General features: G+C 51.2%; 1 protein-coding gene across 1 annotated transcript; it reads right to left on the bottom strand.

Moving 5' to 3' along the window:
- Positions 1–12,361: 12,361 nt before the first annotated feature.
- On the bottom strand, positions 12,362–16,109 carry LOC129199482 (sperm-associated antigen 4 protein-like). Its single transcript, XM_054810021.1, has 7 exons — positions 15,986–16,109; positions 15,388–15,484; positions 15,110–15,179; positions 14,443–14,543; positions 13,692–13,859; positions 13,235–13,324; positions 12,362–12,676 (listed from the first exon to the last, which is right to left on the bottom strand). Exons 2-7 carry the CDS (start codon positions 15,445–15,447, stop codon positions 12,521–12,523), a joined length of 645 nt encoding a protein of 214 aa, XP_054665996.1. The 5' UTR covers positions 15,448–15,484; positions 15,986–16,109; the 3' UTR covers positions 12,362–12,520.
- Between the last annotated feature and the right edge of the window lie 2,054 nt (positions 16,110–18,163).

Below are 18,163 nucleotides of genomic sequence, written 5' to 3' on the forward strand. Positions count from 1 at the left end.
ATCCTTCAAAATACAGCTAATAGGAAAAGATAGTAAATTAAACAAAGGTTACATAGCTGTGTTTCTGACCCTGTGTGAAAGCACTTGGGAGATACATGAACCACCAGAAATTTGGAAAACAGCATTATCTTTTTGGACGCTTGGAGGCCTTATACATTGGCAGAAAGCAGAGCACTCTTAAAAATTTCTGTAATGACCTTTTATGTATTATTTATCTCAACAAGCAATTAAAACATCAGGAGATTGTCATGTTCTCCAACCATTACTTCCATGAAAATAGACATCTTTCCTAAGTATTAAAGGCAAACCAGTAATAGCTTAATATTCTAAGATTAAATTGTAATGACTGTCCAGATCACAACATTTATACATTTATGGCCTGCCATTCAGCCTCTCTGTGGCACCTCTGGGCATTTTATAAAAACCTTTGTCCTGACTCCAGAAATCCTTGAACTCCTAGGACAACAAGCTACTGGCATTCTCAGGGGAAGGAAATCCCTCTTCTATGTCATTAGATACTTTTATGACAGATATAGCTCATTACAGGTATACTTGTTATACGAGCTGATGAGTGGTTTTTTCAGTCTACCTGCCAGTGATTGTTTTCAGAAGTATCTTACCTCAGTTACATGAGGACATTCTGCTTGCCAGTGGAGTGAGTCAGTTTTGAGAAAGACTGTTTTCCCAATTTTGTTTTCACATGCCTTGACATGAAACAGACACTTGCAAATTGTTAACAGATGATAGCAAGTCATTGGAAGTTACAGCAGAAGGATGAGATGGACAGAACTAAAAATATATGTATGGGGAGAGCAGGGGAGTACACAAAGGACAAGAAAAGAAGCAGAGCAGAGAGCTCATTTGAACTAGATGTACTGGACTGGACATTTTCTGCGCAAATCGAAGGGTTTACTGATACGGAGTTCAGACAATGCAGTGGAAAACTTCCATAGCTCCAGTAACAGCACCTGGAAGCAATTTACGCAGTGGTCTTCACAGAAGACGACCCTCTTGATTTCGGTGGGAGTGTGCATCCTCTATCATGTCCCATATCCACAACCTCATAGCAAACTGTTATTGAACTACTATGCTGTAATTATGTCTAAAAGGCCTGGAAATGAAGGAAATTAAAAGAGACAAAATTGTTCCCTGAAAATAGGGAACAATAAGTGTCAGATTTCTTTTCCATTAAATATTATCGTTAATTGGGCACCGTTTGCTCTGGAATTCCAAAATACCCTCCAAATTCTGAAACTCAAAGGAACTATGCAGAGAATTGGCTGAATTTATTTGTTTGCAAGCAGGAAAACAAATGACCAGTTTATCAAGAATGTTTTAAGAATTTTTGTGCAGACAAGTCTGGACATAGATTTATTAGGTGAGAGCGGATATGATGAGATATGTTCTTTACCCTCCTCCCACTCACAGTTTTCCCTTAGTTCTGCTCAGCGTATCACAGAACAGAATTCTAGCTGCACAAGACCCACTCTCTTTTCTTGTCATATTCTAGAACAGGGCTGCAACTGGCAACAGAGGGAGACTTCTTACCAGGGCCTCTAGTGACAGGACAAGGGGCAATGGTTTTAAACTGAAAGAGAGTAGGTTTAGATTGGATATAAGGAAGAACCTTTTTACAATAAGGGTGGTGAGGCACTGGAACAGGTTGCCCAGAGAGGTGGCAGATGCTCCATCCCTGGAAACATTCAAGGCCAGGTTGGATGGGGCTTTGAGCAATGTGAACTAGTGGAAGATGTCCCTGCTCATTGCAGGGGGGGGTGGATTAGATGACCTTTAAAGCTCCCTTCCAACACAAACTATTCTATCATTCTGCATAGAAATTCAGGAACACAGGGAGTTGTTACACTTAGATTCAACATGTTTTCCAAAAAAAACATACTGTGGTCAGGTCTAATAGTAGTATAGAATTTTCTTGAGTAGTAAGATACCTAACTTCAGGGGTGCATATGAACTGAAAACTAAGAGTTTGCACGTATGTAGAATTATCCTTTGCATCGTTATCATGACATAACGTTTCCACAATCCCAATGGACTACCAATAATGGAAAAAAACCCCACAGAATACTGGTGTTGGAGTTCCAAATTCATGCTGTTTCCTCTGGCATGTGTCCAATCTCTGCAAAGTATCCATGTTTATCAAAGCATGTAACAGTATAATTCACCTAATATCAGATTTAATATGAAAGATATTGAGAAGGAATAAAACTACATGAATGGCAAATGATGCATGTCACTCTAACCTGGATAAGCAAGAACAATCAGAGCTAAACCTAATCATGGGTCTGTCTTTCAACACTTGAACATAGGTTGCATGCTAAAAATGAAGATTTGCTATAGCCATCATAAGTGAAATAATATTCAAAAAGCAGTGACTCGTAACTCTGTTCTTTTTTAATAGGAGTCCTTAACGGATTCAGCCAGAACCACAGAACATCTCCACAGAGTTCACACACTACTTGCTTGTTCCGTACCCGTAAGAAACTCCGTTAGCCTTAATGTGGCCAGAACGAAGTGGCAGTTTAAGAGCTGCTGTAACACTTTCCGTCTGTAGATGTCCCTACAGCCACATCGCTGTTGCTCCGTACGGACGCTCGGTGCTTTCACCGTCTCACTGCGGTATTCATTTAACAGAGGCTTGCTTCCTAGGCCGTAGTCTTGTATTTGAGCTGCAGGCGTGATGCGTGCCATCCAATCCACTTAAAACATCTAACATTGTCCAATATTTGCTAAAATGAGGAAACATACAACTCCACAATGAGTCACGGAATCACAGATTGGTAGGGGTTGGAAGGGACCTCTAGAGATCATTTAGTGCAACCCCCCTGCTAGAGCAGGATCACCTGCAGCAGGTTGCACAGGGTGGCATCCAGGCTGGTTTTGAATATCTCCAGAGAAGGAAACTCCACAACCTCTCTGGGCAACCTGTTCCAGTGCTCGGTCACCCTCACAGTGAAGAAGTTTTTCCTCATACTGAGATGGAACTTCCTGTGTTCCAATTCGTGCCCATTGCCCCTTGTCCTGTCACTGGGCACCACAGAGAAGAGTCTGGCCCCATCCTCTTGACATCCACCCTTTAGATATTTATAACCATTGATGAGATCCCCTCTCAGTCTTCTCTTCTCCAGACTAAACAGACCCAGCTCTCTCAGCCTTTCCTCATACAAGAGATGCTCCAGGCCCCTAATCATCCTTGCAGCCCTCCACGGGACTCTCTCCAGGAGTTCCCTGTCTTTCTTGAACTGGGGTGCCCAGAACTGGACGCAGAACTCCAGGTGTGGCCTCACCAGGGCAGAGTAGATGGGGAGAAGAACCTCCCTCGACCTGCTGGCCATGCTCTTCTTAATGCAGCCCAGGATACCATTGGCCTTCTTGGCCATGAGGGCACATTGCTGGCTCATGGAGAGCTTGTTGTCTACCAGGACTCCCAGGTCCTTCTCCGCAGCGCTGCTTCCCAGCAGGCCAACCCCTAACCTGTACTGGTGTTTGGTCTTATTTCTCCCTAGGTGCAAGACCCTGCCTGCACTTACCTTTGTTGACCTTTATTAGGTTCCTCTCTGCCCAGCTCTCTAGCCTGTCCATGTCTCGTTGAATGGTAGCGCAGCCTTCTGATGTGTCGGCCACTCCTCTCCATTTTGTATTGTCAGCAAACTTGCTGAGGTTACACTCTGTCCCCTTGTTCAGGTCACTGGTGAATATGTTGAATAAGACTGGACCAAGTACTGACCCTTGAGGCACACCACTAGCTACAGGCCTCCAACTAGACTCTGCACCACTTGCAGATTATATTTTCATTTCTCTCCTCTGCCTCCAAATGCACTGCGTGTAAACAAGAGGATCAATGTTAACTGATCATGTTCCAGGAAAAAAAAAAAAATCTTACTAGGATTACTTACTTTAATCCACCCCAACCTAATTGCTAATAATACATGTTCTTGTTCACTTTTTAATCAACTATTTAGAGCAGATAAAATTGGATCATCTTGGTTTCATGACAGCTAAACCTCACCAAAGCTCCTTCTATGTGGCCTCTATGAAGCTTGGAGGATGACAAGTGTTAAGATCCTTCTCTTGTGTGTGTAACAGCAGTTTTGCAAATTGCATGCCTTATTAGTACTGCTCCTGCCATGCACGATTGTTCTGAATTCAACAATTCAACAGATTCATGCAGTAGATTACCAGTCATTAGCATGTAGATCCTTTGGAAAAGAAGGTACCGACAATAAAATGAAGGGAGATTGCTCTGAGTTTACATAAAGAAGAAAAATAAAATTTTCGATGAGGGAATGTAAGTGAAAAATCTACCATGTTAAGAAAAGAACCGTGATCAAAGCAACTAAGCAGGAAGGTGTTTTTTATGAATTCAAGAAACAACAGGGCAAAAATTTTCAGAATTTTCAAAAAAGCAGGAAAGCAAATTTAAGAGTTTGTTACAAGCAAAAGGTAATTTCAAATCAGATTCGAATGGAAATCCAATCCTTCTTCTTCCAAATGCTGAATATATTCTTTTTTATAGCTCCAAGCTTTGGTTGCTGTTTTTCTGTTTTATATTCAGTTCTTGAAATATTTCATAGAATCTGTGCTGGTTTTGGCTGGGATAGAGTTAATTTTCTTCATAGTAGCTAGTGTGGGGCTGTGTTTTGGATTTGTGCTGAAAACGGTGTTCATAATGCAGAGATGTTTCCGTTACTGCTGAGCAGTGCTTACACAGAGCCAAGGCCTTTGCTGCTTCTCACCCCACCCCACCAGCGAGGAGGCTGGGGGTGCACAAGGAGCTGGGAGGGGACACAGCCGAGCCAACTGACCCAAACCAACTAAAGGGATAATCCATACCATATGACGTCATGCTCAGCATATAAGTCTGGAGGAAGAAGGAGGAAGGTGGAGGTGTTCAGAGTGATGGTGTTTGTCTTCCCAAGTAACCATTAGGCCCGATGGAGCCCTGCTTTCCTGGAGATAGGAACCTGCCTGCCCATGGGAAGTGGGGAATGAATTCCTTGGTTTGCTTTGCTTGTCCACAGCTTTTGCTTTACCTATTAAACTGTTTTTATCTCAGACCACAAGTTTTCGCACTTTTACTCTTCCAATGCTCTCACCCATCCCACCAGATGAAAGTGAGTGAGCAGCAGTGTGGTGCTTAGTTGCCAGCTGGGGTTAAACCACAACAGTACCTTTTGGCACCCAATGTGGGGCTCAATGAGTTCGAAATGACAACAGATTTGATTGGAATGTGCCAGATGAAGTTTATAGCTGTTATTGCTGTTCAGCTATTAATTGGCAGGTTCCTGTCCTTGCGATGGGGCTTGCTTACTTCACTGTATATTTGAGTCTCATGCTTGTTAGTGGCTGCTTTTTGCTTTTGCTGCTCGCTGTACTGCTGTGCTGCTTATCATCTTACTGTGCTGTGCCTGGGAATACTTCGATAACAGTAATGGCGATGTGCCTGGCCTGGCAGATGGCCAGGGCATTGCTGCTGTTTCTGTGCTGCTGTACTGGACAGGCTGGAACTCCTGTGTGAACTTGAGTCGAAGGGACTGTGACCTGTGGATGAGTCCATGTGGGAGCAGGACACCCCGAAGTGTCTGTGGTCGTGAAGAGATCCACACCAGAGTAGGTACATCTTGAAGCCTCTGTGGCCACGGGAATGTCCGTGCCTCAGCAGGTATACCTCTGGGAGGTATAGGAGCCAGTGCTATTTTCCTAGCTGGTTGGATGTCCACTTCTCACCATCACCAGTAACGGCTCCCTAAACCCAGATCGCAATAACAGCTTTCTTGGCAGATAATGTCAGAGCCAGTGCTAAGTCACAGCATTTTGTATCTCCTACCATTCTTGAGCTTTGTTATAAAAATAATACAGAAGTACATTTTTAGTATCAAGCTCATGTACTTGTAGAGAGAGGAGGGCTTTAACTCATTTCAAATCACTTTATGTCTTTTCGAAGACAGTTTTTTAGAACAACAGTTATAACCCTCTCTCCATTAATGCCTTGGGTGGAATTAGAGTGTTCTGATTCAGGGACTTTAAGAAATATGAACCAGAACTGGAGGAGGAATTCTGGCTGATACGACTTACTCTTTTTGTATCATCACAGAAGTATGGCACAGTCTGTAATAACAGGTCTGAATGAGATGCTGATGAAGACCTATGTATCAACCTATGAGATACATACATGCATAGCTCCCAAATGTTTTAAATTACACCTTATTATTTTAACCTATAACAATGCACAGAATATCAGGAATAATTTGTGACTCAGCTACATGAAGACTGTATCTCTGATCCCTATGCTTTTGATATCTTTTTCATATCCTTAGTAAGAACGAGATTTTTCCAGGAACTGTCAAAGCCATACAGTTAAGTCCCTTTTAGAAGGCATATTTCATAAGCTTGTCACAGAACTGAGGAAAATCAATTTAGTACTTCAGACTGGGGATTGCATGGATTCTCCAGAATCATCTGCTTACATTTTGGGGAAACTGACTTTTAAACTTAAATTTTAGGTAGATGACTTACCTTGAGTATACCCTAGTTCAAGTCAAACTGTGGTCCATTCTCTTTTGTAAAACTATGCATTTTCATACACCTTTCTGAATTTTCTGCTGTCCAAGATGTCCTTCCTTTCTGCTTCCCTAGAGTTTGTTACTGTAAGTAGCAAATATGTACAGCTGTATTAGTCAGGTGTTCCTCTGAGGATCACACAGCAAGGGTCAGTATACATGTGAGGATGCCCGTGACTGTAGTTTAGGCAATTTGCACTAGTATACAACTTTTTTGCATAAAAATCTCAAAAACTTTATTTTCAGTATTCCTCCCTTATATGTTAATGACTTTAAAGACTTTGACAGACTGCTGTGTAAAACTTTCTCAAAATTCTCAAATGCTCATTTAATGTGCTTTACAGTGAGCATCATTTACTACTTATTTCAAAAGACAGCTATCCAGACAGTTGAACAGCTGATTGGAGCAACCAAATTATAGTGGACTGAACTTAAAGGAAAGTACCTGCACCAAAACTGTGTATAAAACATACTGCCTTATTTTCTCATCTTTCAAACCTACACCAGTATTAAAGTACTGTGTTAGATGCTTATTTTCTGAACTATCAACCTTCTCAGCATTAACATCTCTTAACAGACTTTGTATGATATAATGACAGGCTTTTCGTTTCTATTACAACTCCTTTCAAAGAAGCTGTAATTTATTTATAGAAGGTGATAGCTATGACAAAGAATGAAGAGTTTCTGTCCAGTATTGCAAGTTCTAGTCATTCTTCACTGCTAATAGAGACAATTCATGAAGAGCAGGAAAATATATGTAGAAAGTGCAGCCATTAGCACTTAAGGCACATCAAAGAAAAAATTTCTGAGAAGCATATGATTATTATAGAAAAATAGGGTGTCATCAAGATACTACAGATATACCTGAAACAGATTTAATCTTCATTAAGAATAATAATCGATTGTAAACTTCTCAGATCTCTTGACCTGACAGCAATATTTGAAAAGAGAAAAAAGAAAAGAAAAGAAAAGAAAAGAAAAGAAAACAAAAGAAAAGAAAAGAAAAGAAAAGAAAAGAAAAGAAAAGAAAAGAAAAGAAACGAAAAGAAAAGAAAAGAAAAGAAAAGAAAAGAAAAAAGAAAAGAAAAGAAAAGAAAAAAGAAGTTCAAAACTATGTCACAGCACTGAAATTTTGTATTGAAATCCAAACAAGTTGTATTTTAGGCCTACAGAAAGGAGAAGTTTTATTGCTGTAGGCAACTCATTCCTTCAATAGCTTTTTGAAAATTGCAAATACATCTCAGGTTTCAGTTTGATCGACTTTTTTAACTAGCATTCCAGCTTTGAACAACTTAGAGTAGCTAGAGATTTTAAGACTGTCAGAATAACTTTATTTTCAACATAAAGTCCTAAATATGCATTCACTGATCTCACATTGAGTACAAAGACATTTAAAAGTTCCATAATTTAAATCCACAAATCAAACCCACATACTGATTTTCACCCACCAGAGTATGAACCCATGGAACAGACATCCCCTGAGGCTCAGCTGAGAGACTCATAAAATACTGCATTTACTCAGAAGCAAAGAGTGCCAGTCATTTCACATATACTACAACTGCAGTTCTGGAAACTATAAATAAAAGTAATCTGCTCTCCAGCCATTTTCATTGCGATTACTTAGGGTTTTTTCTCATACACCACATATAACTGAGACATATTAGCTGACATTTCATGTTAGATGGCCTATAGAGGTGACCCATGACTGAAACTGTAAACCACAATTCACTGCATAAACAAAAAAATGCTGGTTATGCCCTGGGAGCAGGGGATGGACAGGATCCCCTTGCAGGCAAGGCTCTGATGGTGTGTCTGGCGGGGACGGTCGACGAGGCTTTGGCCTCTCGGCCTCTCTACCATACTGGGGTACCCTGTGGTTACTACAGTATCCCACAAAGACATGCACATGGTAGCCGGCTCAGCCATGGTCACGTAGGCGAGCTGGCCCCAGGCCTCCATCAGGGCAGGATGCTGCTGCTTCTGCAGGGCTGTGGGTCCCGGCGGAGCCAGGCAGGCTTGGTGCAAGCACGGGGTGACAGGCAGCGCTGAACTTACGCTCAGTTTCTCCAGCACGGCAGCTGCAGCGTGCTGGCCCTTTCCAGCTGGTGTCCTGGTCGTCCTGAGAAAGGGTGCGCCTATGGGAGGAGAAAGACGGAGCACTGTTTTGCACCATCTCCATGCCACGCGAGCTAAGGCCCTGGCCAGAAGACAGGCTTTGGGAAGCCTCTCAAGAGCCGTCCCCACCGTGGTGAGACAGGGCAGAAGCAAGAGCCCCTTCTTACCCCGACTCCCCCACCCGCGGACCCCCTAGCGCCAACCTGCCCACAGCGCTCACCAGCTTCTCCATCATGTCTCCCCAGTCCCCCTTTAGGCTCTGTGGGTCCTACCCGCCAGCTGATGTCCCCAGGAGGAACAAACCCTCGTACCTGTTCCGTAGGACCTGTGTGGGCCCAGCTGCACATCTGTCCATGTTGCAGCTGGCCCTCGTCCTTGGCAGGGCAGTGCCCTGCGCTCTTGTACGAGCCTTTGTCCTCCTCATCTTGGGGAGAAATCAAGCTTCCCTGCACGTTCGTGTGTCCTCCTTCCGCCACAGGAGCGTTGCCTGTCCAGGGGAGGCCACCTGGGCAAGAGCCCCAAACCGATTGCCGGGAGGAGAACGCCTGCCACAGGCACAAAGCCACCAGGACACGGCGAGCTCCTTCCAGGCGGGAGGTTGTGGCCCAAAGTGCCGTGGGGCAGGGCGGCCAGCCCTGACTTCACAGAGGCCAGGCCCCGCACGGTGTGAGGTTGTGGCTGTGACATCACAGACGGAGCTACGGGGGGGGGGGGGGGCAGAGGAGAGACCCCGTCGCCCACTAGGCGCTGTGTTTTGCATTTGTGACTAGACAGTCTTTCCAAAGTAGCCATTGCTTGGGGACTGGCTGGGTGTCGGTCTGCTGGGGCCAACCCACCACAGCCTGTTTGGAGAAGGGAGGGTGTTTGCTGCATGTTTTGTAGCTGTCGGGGGGACCAGGGAGGTCCACGTGTAACCGTGGGATAGGGGCCGTGAAACAGAAACTATAGAATCAGTTTGAGATAATTAGTGTGTAACCAAGGTAATAGGTAATGAAGCTAACTGACCACGGCAATGTACAATGCTGCTATGTTCCATGTACAGTCCCTACCCAAACGGACAATGGGTTCGGGAATATTAATCTTATGAAGTAAATTGCTATGGACAGGTGCACCTACAGCAATGATACTGCGCGTGCCTGCAAGAAGAGGGTCACCCAGCGGACACGGGTGCGTGACCACTGGCGACCACCAGAGACCCCTTGAGGACCACCGACTCAAATCACTGAGCATGCGTGACGGGGAGGAGAATATGGAAATGGCTTCTAAGAAATGATTATCATAGGACTGCCTTTTCCTGGAAAAATAATGACTATGTATGTTTTGATCCTACATAACCTGCGTGTTGGTGATCACCTGGCATGCATGTTGGGTGGAGCTATCCCCCGTGCATCCAGCGCTGCAATAAAGAATGCCTGCCTTTTAACACCGCATTGGTGTTACGAGGTTTATTCCCGGGTTTCAGTGACACGTGCATGGGGACACAGGGTGCTGTGAGGACACTGGGCGTCTGGCATGGCAGCACAGGGTTGGGGAGGGTCCTGAGCAAGGCCCCCTGCCCTCCCCCTTGCCCGGGCAGGGCCAGTGCTGCCGGCTGAGGGTCCCCATGGGGGAAGGAGGGGGCACTGGGTCTGGGTGACACTGGGCTGGGGCTGCACGGGGCTTTGACTTGCTCAGCCCCTCTGGCTCCACATCATCGCGGGGAGCTGCAGCCACCAAAGCGGCCCCAGGCATGTGCCAAGGGGCAGCTGCGTGCCTCCATCCTCCACAAGACCCAGGACCACCCAGGACACCACAACGGCTCCTTCTGGGGTGTGACGAGAGTGAGCGCCTACAGGAGAAAAAGAGAGCGTCCTCCCCGCCGTGCGAACGTGCTCCTGGAGGGTGTGTGGGCAGTAATTTGCACAGTCCTTTAATTGGATGGGTGGTCCCAAACTCCCCCAGCCACCTTTCCCTTTCCCCTAGTTACTGCTGCTTTTTGTTGACTTCAGGCCTCCCTGGCAATCACCCAGCTCTCTCTGGGGCAGGATGTTTCCTTTTTATCAGCTCTTGAAGGATACTCTTTAGCAAAGCATGCTTTTCATCAGTCTTTCGGCTCTTCTTCAAAGGTAGAGCCATTAGCAAATCAAGGTACCGCACTTACCTCTAAGCAGTGCCTAAGCACTAACCCAAACACATTTCTGTCCCTCAAAAGTGGAAGATTCTACTTTGTAGATATCAGTGCTAGCAGGTGGAGGGAGGCGATCCTTGCCCTCTCCTCAGCGCTGCTGAGGCCACATCTGGAGTGCTGTGCCCAGTTCTGGGCTCCCCAGTATGAGACAGTCACGGACCTACTGGAGAGAGTCCCGCAAAGGGCCAGTAAGATGTTGAAGGGACTGGAGCATCCGTCCGATGAGGAAAGGCTGAGACAGCTGGGACGGTTCAGCCGAGGGAGGAGAAGGCACAGGGCGGGGACCTCATCCCTAGACATAAATACCCAAAGGGAGGGTGCAACAAAGGCAGAGCCACGCTCTTTTCAGTGGTGCTCAGTGATGGGGCCGGAGGCACAGACCGAAACTCAGGACGTGCCCTCTGAACATCAGCAAGCACTTTTTGACTGTGACGGTGACTGAGCCCTGGCACAGGTTGCCCAGAGGTTGTAGAGTCTCCCACCACAGCCAGGAGGTATTCAGAAGCCATGTGGACGCAGTCCGGGGCAATCGGCTGTAGGTGGCCCTGCTGGAGCAGGGGCGTTGGACCGGATGGCCTGCAGAGGTCTCTTCCAACCTCAGTCACTCGAGGATTCTAAGCTTACAGCCATCCTCTTGCAGACAGTTGAGCAGATGCTGTTCTTCCAAGCATTTCTGAGAGAGGCTTCCATGGGAAACGACGTTTGCACCAATGTGGTGCCCATTTCCTTGCCAACAGAGGACAGTGGCAGTGGAACTGCGGGGCAGCAGCCCACCCACCTCCCCCACCCTGTCCTGTGAATTTGCCTGACGACAATGTAATTGTGCACCTGAACTTGCCTATTCCCACAGTACCTTCAAAGGCAAACGAGGAAAGGCAAGGTGGAAGGAGAGCAGAAGTGCCCAAGCTTTCCCCACAAAGATGCACCCACTGGAGGGAGGGGGACGTTACGCTGGTCTTCAGGCCTCCTCTTGCTATACTTAGCAGGGTAACAGGGGTGACGGCGGACCCAATCAGCTTGAGGCTTCCAAGCTGACATCAGTCTGCCACGAATGGGCGTAGGGCCATACCCTTGCGTAGTGGCTGCCGAAGACGTAGAATCGAACTGGGCAAATCTCCCCGTGACAAAGACAGATGTGTGCGTGTACAGCGTTCAGCTGGCCGCTGGCTGCGTGTTGGGAGTTTCAGGGCAGGGGAACGGTGCCTCTCTTAAAGAGCAGAAGGGCTCAGGCCTCCTCACGCACCTCAGACATCCTTCACGGGTCCCAGACATAGCTGCACCCCATGTGGGCCCCCACTAGACCCCATCCCCAGTGCCAAGGTGCCCCCTGAATGGAATGGGCCCGTGCTGTGGGGATCATGACCCCAAATCGCTGCCAGGCTCTGATGACTCTTTGCCGGGACGAGATATGGGGGGCAGCCCTCACGCCAAAGGATTTTGTCAAGGCACTTAGGCAAGGAAAGGCTACGGGAGCATTGTCTCCTCTTGCTCGGTTAGGAAACATCCCCGTGGGGGAGAGAAAGTGGAAAGCCTGAGGAAGTCCTCAGCCTGCGAAAGGAAGAACTTGGCAGCTTTGAGAGGGCCTCTGCAATGACATTGCTCTGCACCCGACTAACAGCCACATCTCTCTGCTCTGTTTCTCCATTTTCCTGTTTAATTCTTATTAATTAGGGGAGGTCTGCACATGCGTCTGGCTGATGGCATTCGTTCCCGCAATCTTCCCATACACCTGCACCCGACGAATGCACGTGTATCCTGGTTTTCCCCAGTTGCTCTGAATGCCAAGTTTCAAAAACTGAAAGGCTCTGGGGATCCCGTTCTGCAAAGAAACCGTGGCAAAAAGAAGTGTCACTCCTGGCGTGTAAAGAGAGACAGCAGGCTCCGCGCGTCTTCCTCCGCCATCCCGGGCCCCTGCTCCGGGACCAGCTCCCACTCTGGCTGAGGCGGCAGCTTCTCCCTCCTTCCCTTCTCCCACCCAGGTGGCAAGGGACCCCTGTGCCCCTGCAGAGCAAACGCCCAGCCTCAGAGAGCGTGGCGGGCAGCTGTGGAAACCTGAGGCTCGCTGGTGCCAGGGAAGCGGGGCCCGGGGAAAGTCCTGCTGCTGGGGCAAGGTGCTGGGCATCCTCCCTGCCACCTCTGGCCCGGCGGGTGCAGCCAGGCAGCTCCAGGGACCCAGACAGCTGTGTGGCCAACACCGTCTCTGTTCTGCTTTTGCTGCCCTGCCAGATGCCACTCTCCCTCCCGATCCCACCAATGTTGCTCTCGGGCAGGGTTGGGCCCCTGCCCCGGCAGGAACCGTCCGCACTCCCCCCACAAGCCACTTGCTGGCAAAACAGCGTTTCTGCCCTGGCCTCTTGCCCACCCGCATGCACTGTACCTGCAGAGGGAAGGTCTGGGTCGGCTCTTGCTGCATGGCATAGGTGAATGTCCCCAGCAACGTTTCGTCCTCGCCTTCCTCATCCAGTCCCTTGGAGATAAAGCACAGGGGAGCAGGTCAGGCTTGACCCGACCATGAGGATACGCTCATGCCAGATCCGGGCCTGTGATCTGCACCCCACTCCCGCGGTTCCAGCAGGGTCTGGCGGCGCAGGATGCGGTGGGGCTGAGCCTCCTCCTTGTGTGTTGCTCAAGGGCCTGTAGCTCCTGGGCCACAACATGCTGAGGGAGTCTTCGGAGGGGTGACGCCACCCCACATGTCCCTTGAAATGTCCCCTCAGGGAACGGCACTGCTTGGCAGCACACGAATCTCGGCAGACGCGCAGAGAGCAGCAAGTCCCCGTTACAGCTTTTCCCCGCGGCCAGGTCCCAGCCCCCAGTGCCCGGCAGAGACTTACAGAGACAGTGAAATCTCGGGGAGCACTACTGACAGTCCCCAGCGGAGAGGCTGTCTTTGAGGCGTGCTGTATGGTGATGGCCATCGGTTGTACCGGTGCGGGCAACCGGATTAGCACCTCGCTCCGAGACCCTTGGAATGGCCAGCAGTATCCTGGGGAAGCATCCGCCTGAAAACAGAGGGCAAGAGCAATGAACGCGAGGGCAGGATGGGGCCCGCTGCGCTCCCGTGCAGCCAGAAGCAGAGGTGGCACTGCGCCTGCGGGCTGAGCTTGTGCTCGAAATTAATGGCACGTTGGGAAGCGGGAGGAAGAGCCCAGCCGCCTTCCCATCCCGGGAAAGAGGAGAACAGCCAGCCAGTGGGAAACATCTGATACCCTGCACTGGAGCCAGGGCTTTCAAGAAACCTCTCTTTTTGGCCAGCTGCTCTGCAGCCTCCCCCTACCCTCCACTGCCCCATCGGGAGAGGGACAATCAGAGCGGTGGCAGGGAAATGGGGTCTCAAAGGAGAAGCCTCTTCACCCAGCAGCGACCAGGGATGGTGGGTAGGGAGCTCAGCTCAGCTCAGCCCCTTTCCGATGGCAACTGCTGATTCCTAGGGAGCCAAGCCTTATGTGAGACCTCAGGTGTCAGGCACCGGACTGGTGCCATGGCCTTGAGCAATACAGCTGGCCTGACAGGAGACACCCCAGGACTTGCCCCCAACTTTAGAAGAGGCAAGAGAAGCAGCACTGGCGGTTTCTGCTACTGTACCTGCACAAAGGTGTCCAGATGGGGTGGAGCACACAGGAACCAAAACACCCTGCAGAGCCATGCCGAGCTGCTGGACGATCTCTGCAGGTCGATGGCAGACCCTGAAGGGAGAAGAGAGCAGCTGATGGCAAGAGGCCCCAGGCTCGGAGGACCTGGTGGCTGCAGGCGATTTCTAAGGGTGCCCGCCAGCCCCGCATGCAGCACCGCGCCCTCGGAGGTGCCCGGCAACGAGGAGATCCCCGTGCCCGGTGACGGCGTCTCCCTCCCAGCCGCACAAAGAGAAGGTCTGCGGGTGCTGGGAGACAGCGAGCCCCCCCCCCCACCCGCCCCCAGGAAGGGCTGCAGACCCAAGGCAAGGCCCAGCTGCATGGAAAGCAAAGGACGACCTGGCCACTCGCTTTCATTCCCCAGGAAAGCTCAGCAGAGAGGGAGAGGGCAGAAATGTTGTCAGGGTCTTGGCTGGGGCACCAGCGAGGGCTCTGACAGCAGGACTGGGGTGAGCCCAAGGCAGCTGCTCGGCCACAGTCATGTTCTTGGGCTCCGTGATTTGGTCCCACCTCCCTCTGCCTTGGAGAGCAGAGTCTGCAGCAGGGCCTGCTTTCGGCAAGGCCAAGCACGAGCCCAGTGTGATGAGACCTGCCCACCTGGACCTGAGGTGTGTCCGTACCTGCACTTTTCAGAGCCCAGTCAGATGTCCGCATGGTCGCTGACAGTACCTCTCTCATTTGCTGAACTTCCTGGGAAAGACACCAAGGAACAGAAGAAATGACCATGTCAGACCTGGCCAGGAGAAGGGGCTTTACAGCAGAGAAGCTCCAGCAGCAGCTCCTGGCAAAGGGAGGGGCGTGTGGGCTGAGCAGGAGAAGCCCACCAACTGGCCCAGGAATGGCCTTGTTGTGCAGCGCCCTGCTGGTCCCAGCTCTCTTTCCCAAAGTGGAGGATCACCTTCTTCACAGTGCTGATCTCTGCAGTCAGGCGCACCGCTTCATCCCTCAGCTGTTGCATCTCTCGGGATTGTTGCCCCCACACCACGAGCGTGTTCCTGCAGACACCGGGAAAGCCGATCTTGTCAGAGAGCTGCCCAGTCCCTGCCAGAGCCTCCAAGCTCGGGAGGAGCAGAGACAGAGGTGCTCGAGCCCCCTTTTCTTTCCCCGGTTTGCGAGTGCTTCCCTCCCACTCCAGGTTTAGCCAAAGGCCCAGGCAGGAGCCAAAGGCACGAGCCCTGGGCGCTGTGCAAGTGAGTGCAAATAGCATGGGCACGCCTGCCGCTACCCCACCGAGCGAGCGTGCTGCAGGTCTGGAGAGAGGAGAGGGCTCTTACCGCAGGGACCTCAGCTCGCCTGCAGGCTGCCGCAGCAGCACCTGAAAGGGAAAGGCTCTCCGTCTGAGTCCCAGAGCTGCCGTGGCTTTCCAGCACCGGCGAACTCTGGGGAGGCACAGCAGAAGCTGCTGCCGCTTCTGTGGGTCACTGCCTGGAAGCGGAGGACTGGGTGATTCACCCACCCACTCACCACCGGCAGCGCTCCTTTCCTGTCCCACTGACCTGTGGCACGTTCTTTGCCCGCAGCATCCACACGAGCAGCAAGGTCCCGGAGTAAGCACCAGCTGTAATTCACATCACCGAGAAAGTTACTTGACTAGGGTTCCTACCGATCTCTGTAGTCACACTGTCTCCTCCCGCACCAGGGTGGCAAGAGGCTGGCTGGGGACACGGCGAAAGGGTGCAGAGAGAGGTTGCAGCTCCAAGCAGGGACTCTTTCCTTGGGCCTCAGGGCTCTGCACAGCCCCTTGCACCCCACAGCTACACTTCCCCCGCGTGCAGCGAGCATCTCGTGACCTCCCAGCCCCACAAAGGCGGGAGGCTGGAAGAGCCCCACGGGCGCTCCAGTGCTTCTGCCTGACGCTGAAGCTGAAGCTCGCACCCCGCACCTCTGTGCCTCTGCTGACAGCACGCGAATGCTCACCGAGAGCAGCTAGGCTCATCAAGACGAGGAGTGGGACGAGCCTGTCCTTTTTCAGGGTGATGATGTCCTTCCTGAAAAAGAGGGAGTCCTGGTGTTAGCAGTGCTCAAGGGCAGAGCCCTGCACAGGGGGATTTTCTCTTACCAGTTGAGAGGCAGCAATTTATAGTGGAGCCAGGGGGTCTCCTGGTGGGGAGCACCTCCAGCCTCCCCCTGCTTGCCCTTACCCACTGGCACCCCCAGCCTCCACGTCCACACCGGACACGTGTTGTACTCACAGGATGGAGATGCCTGTGCTGAGGCACCTCTGGAGGGAGAGCACGACCACCGCCAGGCTGTAAGTGACACTGAAGACCAGCCCTGGGCAAAGAAACCAGAGAAAAGCTTGAGGACCCTTCTTGAGGACGCCTGTCAGCGCGTCTGCTAGACCCCCGCGGGGAGGTGGGCATTTGGCCTACGCACTCCCTCCCTGTGGGGCAGGGGCAGGGTTATGCCCTGGAGAGGGGGGTGCTGGTTGAACCCTGGGAGCGGGGGCCGGAGGGCCGGGCACGATCCCTTCGCAGGCAAGGCTCTGACGGCGTGCCTGGGGGCCGGGGGGTGGACGAGGCTTTGGCCTCTCGGCCTCTCTACCATACTGGGGTACCCTGTGGTTACTACAGTATCCCACAAAGACATGCACATGGTAGCCGGCTCAGCCATGGTCATGTAGGCGAGCTGGCCCCAGGCCTCCATCAGGGCAGGATGCTGCTGCTTCTGCAGGGCTGTGGGTCCCGGCGGAGCCAGGCAGGCTTGGTGCAAGCACGGGGTGACAGGCAGCACTGAACTTACGCTCAGTTTCTCCAGCACGGCAGCTGCAGCGTGCTGGCCCTTTCCAGCTGGTGTCCTGGTCGTCCTGAGAAAGGGTGCGCCTATGGGAGGAGAAAGACGGAGCACTGTTTTGCACCATCTCCATGCCACGCGAGCTAAGGCCCTGGCCAGAAGACAGGCTTTGGGAAGCCTCTCAAGAGCCGTCCCCACCGTGGTGAGACAGGGCAGAAGCAAGAGCCCCTTCTTACCCCGACTCCCCCACCCGCGGACCCCCTAGCGCCAACCTGCCCACAGCGCTCACCAGCTTCTCCATCATGTCTCCCCAGTCCCCCTTTAGGCTCTGTGGGTCCTACCCGCCAGCTGATGTCCCCAGGAGGAACAAACCCTCGTACCTGTTCCGTAGGACCTGTGTGGGCCCAGCTGCACATCTGTCCATGTTGCAGCTGGCCCTCGTCCTTGGCAGGGCAGTGCCCTGCGCTCTTGTACGAGCCTTTGTCCTCCTCATCTTGGGGAGAAATCAAGCTTCCCTGCACGTTCGTGTGTCCTCCTTCCGCCACAGGAGCGTTGCCTGTCCAGGGGAGGCCACCTGGGCAAGAGCCCCAAACCGATTGCCGGGAGGAGAACGCCTGCCACAGGCACAAAGCCACCAGGACACGGCGAGCTCCTTCCAGGCGGGAGGTTGTGGCCCAAAGTGCCGTGGGGCAGGGCGGCCAGCCCTGACTTCACAGAGGCCAGGCCCCGCACGGTGTGAGGTTGTGGCTGTGACATCACAGACGGAGCTACGGGGGGGGGGGGGGGCAGAGGAGAGACCCCGTCGCCCACTAGGCGCTGTGTTTTGCATTTGTGACTAGACAGTCTTTCCAAAGTAGCCATTGCTTGGGGACTGGCTGGGTGTCGGTCTGCTGGGGCCAACCCACCACAGCCTGTTTGGAGAAGGGAGGGTGTTTGCTGCA

Source organism: Grus americana, chromosome Z (genome assembly GCF_028858705.1).
Source record: "Grus americana isolate bGruAme1 chromosome Z, bGruAme1.mat, whole genome shotgun sequence".
In the NCBI taxonomy this organism is placed as follows: Eukaryota; Metazoa; Chordata; class Aves; order Gruiformes; family Gruidae; genus Grus; species Grus americana.